We start from the raw sequence: 6,315 nt of genomic DNA, 5'->3' as shown, positions 1-6,315 counted from the left end.
GAAACTCATATTTTGCTCTTTTGAACTCAATAAAAAGCAACATCTTTAAAATATTTCTGCTGTTCTTTTTTCAGTTTCTTGAATGTTTCACTCATTTTTACACTTTCCACAATTTCCAGTCTCCTTTTTTTTTTTTTTTTTTACTGCTTGTGCTGTTTGCTTATTACAAAGTTTACATGTTAGAAATCAGAATAAAGCAAAACATTTAAGCCATGTGGTCATTTGGTGGTCTTTAGCAGGCATTCAGGAACAAATGTATTAATGCAATGCAGAATCATTTTTCACTTATTGTCAAAATAGTGACATGAAATTAGAATCAGGGATTTGAACCTGCTAAATTTTAGTGAGCAGCACTTCAGGAAAAATATGTGTAGCCACATTTTATGTATATATGATATTGTGAAAATTAATTCTGTGCCATATTTGTACACTAGAGAGCATCATTTCACATTTCTGCACAAGTACAGAAAGGCACATGTGTCACTGGCTCAAAATGCTGGTTGTAAACTTGCAAATAAATCTTCACACTCAGTCAGTGATGCATCACCTCTTGGCTCCTCCCCTTCTGCCTTCTCAGGATGCACCTGCAGGTCTCAGTACTTTTATGACTTCATGTAAATGAAGAAGTATCAGCTCTCTGTAAAATGAGATAGAACTATCCTTGAGTAGGAATTTTTATTTTACTATAATTTGGTAAATTAGAGGCAGTTGGTCTAACACTCTATGAAGTCTGGCTGAATCATCAAATTTTACTGTTGCTTTAATTTGAAGGTTTTCTTTGATTATTTTTCTTTCTTTTTCAAAGCTTTTTCGATGTTATACACATTTTCCGTACTGTCAGACTTGCCTGTTCTTCGTGGATATTCACAGTCAAAATTTTGAGCTGGAAACATGTTAAACTCAGATGTGTGTAGACTATGACAGAAAAACTTTGGGATTGGTGAGAGTCCCAGTCCTCCATGCTTTGCTTTATTTCAGGTTGACCACAGTAAGGTCTGGAGCGATGATGAACATTTCATTTGTATGGCATTTGTTTATCGTTGTTTAGAAAGTTTGAATTTGCAAGATATATCTGCTTGATTTTCTCCTCTCCTCTGTCACTCTTAAATTTCCATCTGGTTCATAAGCATGTGCTGAACAACTCTATAGCTCTACATGTAGAATGACCAAGTGTACATGCCCGCCGAGCTACACAGTTAAGTGCAACTCGTCGGACACCGAACTCAGCCATTAATTAAACTTGACAAAAATGACAAAGCAAAGTGCAAGCTGATGATTTCTGAACAGTCATTGCAATCTTAAATAGGGATTTGTTGAGGCTTAGTTGCCTCGACCAGTCTCCAAACACAGTTGCACACATGAGCAACGGTTGCTCTCATTTGCAACCGTAGCAGCACGATCTGGACTGGTTCGTAGCAGCACTGGGCTCAATGCATCTCACACTATGTTTGTGAACTTCAGTATTTATGACCAATTGAAAATATCTTCCATCTATTAGTAAGTGTTTATGCTAATGGTAACCCGGATATTATACGGTTAGGGTTAGAATTGGATTAATTGATACTAATAAATGTCTATGAGAAGAATGAATAATATTATTTCGATCACAATGATTTCCTCATTTAATCTACTTTGCAACTGATTATAACAGCAATGACATCTTCAGTATATGTCACTGATATTCCTCCTTCATAATAACATATGTATGGCATCCATATCTGTATAAGATAAAAAAAAAAATACACATATAATAAATAAATAAAATCAGTCAATTTCTCATTTAAAGAGCAGCTATTTAGATGAAGTCAGAAATCAGCATTGATCAGGGCTGTTGGTTTGCTGTAAAAACTGTCCCTTAGTCTTTTAGTCTGCACCATCAGACCCTTGAATCTCCTTTCATCTCCTACAGCAGTTCAAATGGTGTCCTGGCTGAGACAATGGGTGCTGCAGTAAGTCAGCACACTCTCGATGGAGCAGTGATAGAAGGCAGTCAATAGCTCCCTAAGATAATTGGTGTTGTTGTCTACTGCTTGTTGTCCTATTGAAACACACTCATCCTTTTTCCTTTTTTTAAATGAAGTGGTTACTCTCTCCATGGACTAAAAAAGATGTACAAAGCCTGACCTCTTTATTTTCTACAATTAGATTCAAATGTTTAACAATTGTATTAAAGTTCAGAATTTTAGCTTTGTTAAAATTTTCTGAAACAACAAAAGGTAAATAAAAATGTAGCAGTTTTGAATTTAAAAAGTTATGGAGACATTTAGAGATTTTGGATACACAGTACTCTGACTAATCAAATCTTTGATGATGTTTCGCTATTAGATCATCTAAAAAAAAAAAAAAACTGACTAAATGTCAGTTTTTACTACATCCTGAAACAGCAAAACCATTCAAAACAAAACTTCATATGACAGAAACAGAGCTGCAGGAACGACTCCATTTAGTGTTTCTCTGATAATAAACTGAGTCTTTCTGAGGCCAAACCAAATCAGTATTCAGTTAACTCACCAAATTATAGTAAAGTGAAACTTTTTCAGTCTGAGTCAGTTCCATGTCGGTTTTCGCACAGAGCTGATACTTCTTCATTTGCATGAAGTTATAAAAGATCCTGAGACCTGCAGGTGCTTCCTGGACAGGCAGAGAGGGAGGAGCAGAGAGCTGATGCTTCACTAACTGAGTGTGAAGATTTATCTGCAAGTTGTTTTGTACTTTTTGTACCCAGGCAGAATTATGAAATGATGCTCTCTAGTGTCCAGATATGGCACAGCATGTATTTTGACTATATTTTTTTATATATTTATTAACTATGGGAAGGAGACTGAACAAGGTTCTCTTCAGTCACACTGAATTTGTTACCATCAACACAAACAGTGTGTTATTGTTCTATTTACCAACAAGGAAACATAATATGTAATAAAATGCTTTTATTGAGTCAGTATAACAGCAATTACTGTAAATGCCTGTTAATGACAAGAAAAATGAACACAATGCTTAAACCTTTTGCTTTACTCTGATTTCTAACATGTGAACTTTGCAAACAGCACAAGCAGTAAAAAAGCAGATTTTAAAGGCTCATTCTGGTCCTCTACTATTCAGTGGGACATCCTGACTTCTGGATGGTTTTCTCTGAAGTCTGGGAGCCCAAAGACACTTTACATGTGTAAACCTTATCCATGTTCCAGTCTGATGTCTGGATGGTCAGAGAGCTGCTGATTTGGAAAGTGTGGTCTGGTCTCTGAACAGCAGTGCTGGTAGAGATCCCACTGCTCACTGGACTCCCAGCAGCCGACCAGGTCACATCTGCAAATTGCACAGACTGACTGGACAGACAGACCAGAGTGGCTTTGTTGGACTGGAGCTCAGCACTGGACGGAGGGAAGACTGTGAGGACAGGAGCAGGGAGGCTGGAGCCTGAAAATACATAGAAGGACAATCAGGAACGAGGTGGAAATGAAAGAATAAATCTAGAAACATCTGAGAATCGAGCAATCGACAATAATGGCTGAATATTTATTTACAATTAAATAATGTCTTAAAATTTGAAAAAATATTGAATCTGCCAAAATAAGTTGAACTAATCATCTACAGCAGCAGAAATTTCATGTCCAAACACATAAAATGGAAAACACATGTTAAGACCTAACATCATCTTCATCAAGCAAGACACAGTAATGGATGAAGGTAATAAAATCACTTAAGGTAAGGACAAGTAATCATCTAAAGCAGATCACACAGTTGTAATCAGTTATTATTGTTCAGTCTTTGTGAAATAAAATATACCCCTATAATAAACTTCAGTCAGATTTTTATCTTTAACTCCATATTTTAACTTAAGTAAAAATGTTAGTTACTACAGACAGAAGAAACAGCTGGACAAAAACATATTTTATTAACTTAAAACAATGATACATTTTAAAGCAGACCTAAGTTGAGCGAGCAACAATTTTAATGATCAAATTAAAAGTACTTACTTGTCACAGTCAGCTTGGTTCCTTGTCCAAATACCACAGTGATTCAGTTTGTACTCATGGCTGTACAAAAACCTCCTGACTCTCACTAATGAGGGCAGAGGAACTGAAACATCCTGCTGAGACCAACTTTCACTGTCAGCATCTCATTCCTTTCATCAGTCTGTTTATTTTCCAAAACTCTGATGATTTTCTTCTGCATTTAGTTATGATGTTATACCAAATTTACACACTTTCAGAAGTGTGGAATAAAAGAAGCTTCATGTCTAACTTGCTGATGCTGAAAGATGTCTTCCAACAATTAAATGTAATCAAGTAAAATAGATTTACAATTGACTTGCATTTATTTTTGTTCTTGTAATATGTTCTCTGTTGTGTTATGGATGAATACAATAAGAAGCATTGGATGATGCAGGGATATTTCATACATCAATGCAACTAAATAAAACATTCAGTGCATTGGTGTTTTTTGGGCACTCATTGGCACTTTGATCTCATCAATAGTTTTCAACTGATCTTTGATAACACGTGTTTGAATTTATATTTATGTATTTCTTTTATATTTTTATCAGAACGGTGGCTGGAGGATGGAAATTTTTGATGAATTTTGTTTTTATTCATTACAGCAGACAAACAGTCATTGTAAATGAAATGGCAAAGAGTCAGAAAGCAGAAGTATTTAATAAAGAGGTTTTTGTCACAGTGTTAATCACTGTGATACTCTCTCATTTGCAGAGCTGTCCCATGTCTGACAGTAATACACTGCAGAGTCTCCTGCTTCTGCCCGCTTAATGATAAACTGATAATCAATGTTTGATGAGGCTTTGGAGTTAAATCGGTCTGAGGAGATTCCTGTTCCAAAGCTGGGTGAGCTGTGCTCATGGTAAAATCTCAGAAGATACTGAGGAGTAGAACCAGGGACCTGTTTGTACCAGCTGACATAATAGCTTTCAGGTCTCTGAATGTTGCATTTGAGCAGAACCTCTTCTCCTGGAGAAACTGTGAGCACAGCAGGTGTCTGGGTCAACACTTTTGCAGCATCCACACCTGTCAGAGAAAAAGAAGCATTAATGAAATGTTTATGTCTGTAAGTACAGGCTTTAAAATGAACCAGAAAGCTCTCTTACATGCTAGAACAGCAATAAGAGTGCAGAGGGTCCCCTGCATGTTGAAAATGTGGTGTATTCTCTTTGCTGTCCAGCTGAGAGGTGAACTGAGGGATGAAGAGAGTGAAACTTATAAGGACTAAGGAGAGGATAAGCAGAGGAGGAGGAGTCTCAATACTTAAAACTATTTGATAACAACTCAACTACTATATGAATTTAGGTATTTGCATCAAAATTCAACTATCGTAAATGTTTATTTTTTACAGTAAGTCAACTAAACATGTTTTGAGTTTACAGCAGTTTTATTTTTATCTATAAATATATGTGCATTCAGGATATACTGTTGACCCAATATGTTGGGATTAATTTTCAGTAAATACCATAAATCTCTGTGTTATATGTATTTATCCTGTTAATGATGTTGAATATCAAAGTACGTGTAGTTAGGTGGATCTACCATTTTTATCTGGTTGTTTTGATAAGAAACTTTTATTGGCAGTTTTTGCAACTTCTATTTGCAGATAGTAACCTTTGGTTCTATTAATAAAACAGGAATATACAACAAATTTATTATTAAGCACAACTGTTATAATAGAATAGCTACAACAGATGTATCTGAGGATCTATATTATGACATTTTCTTTATATATTCTGGGATTTAAATCAGAAAAAGAAAATCTGCTACAAACTGGAATATTTTACATTAAAATACATTATAAAAAATTACTTCGTATCAGGTTCATAGATTATCAGTTGGACATTTATGTGTAGTACCAGTCATTTAAAAATTAGGATAAAGTAATTTTGAAAAGCATTTAATAAGCAGGATTGTTACAGAGCACACAGGCAGATGGTTTACTTGAAGTCAGGGGTGTATCAGCTGCAGTATTAAGCTTTAAATTAACACATTACTTCTGGTTAAATGACTCTGATTAATGCTACTTTGCAGACTCACCTGATGTGGGGCAGTCGTAGTCTAAGCCAGCCTCCATACATTGTGTGTTTAAAATGTGTTCGTTGTATTCCACTGGCAGGGGCTGCAGCTGTGGTTACAAACGATCATTAATCACATGGACAGGGTTTTGATCCCTGTCTTGCTTTGCCCATATTTCAATGTGTGCAATGTTGAGGAATGTTGATAATTAAACCACTATGCTAAGACCTTTATCCACACCTCATCAGGTGTAGTCAATCAGTAATTAGCAGAGGCAGCACCTGAAACTCTCTCTCTGCCACTA

General features: G+C 35.8%; 1 protein-coding gene across 1 annotated transcript; it reads right to left on the bottom strand.

The window, feature by feature from the left end:
* Positions 1-2,938: 2,938 nt before the first annotated feature.
* Positions 2,939-6,088, bottom strand: LOC115784176 (immunoglobulin lambda-1 light chain-like). The gene is made up of 5 exons (XM_030735292.1): positions 6,033-6,088; positions 5,099-5,184; positions 4,693-5,018; positions 3,975-4,008; positions 2,939-3,414 (listed from the first exon to the last, which is right to left on the bottom strand). Exons 1-5 carry the CDS (start codon positions 6,071-6,073, stop codon positions 3,092-3,094), a joined length of 810 nt encoding a protein of 269 aa, XP_030591152.1. The 5' UTR covers positions 6,074-6,088; the 3' UTR covers positions 2,939-3,091.
* Between the last annotated feature and the right edge of the window lie 227 nt (positions 6,089-6,315).

Source organism: Archocentrus centrarchus, chromosome 8, assembly GCF_007364275.1.
Source record: "Archocentrus centrarchus isolate MPI-CPG fArcCen1 chromosome 8, fArcCen1, whole genome shotgun sequence".
Lineage (NCBI taxonomy): Eukaryota > Metazoa > Chordata > Actinopteri > Cichliformes > Cichlidae > Archocentrus > Archocentrus centrarchus.
The sequence above is the reverse complement of the archived record's forward strand: the minus strand, read 5'-3'. Positions and strand labels throughout refer to the sequence as shown.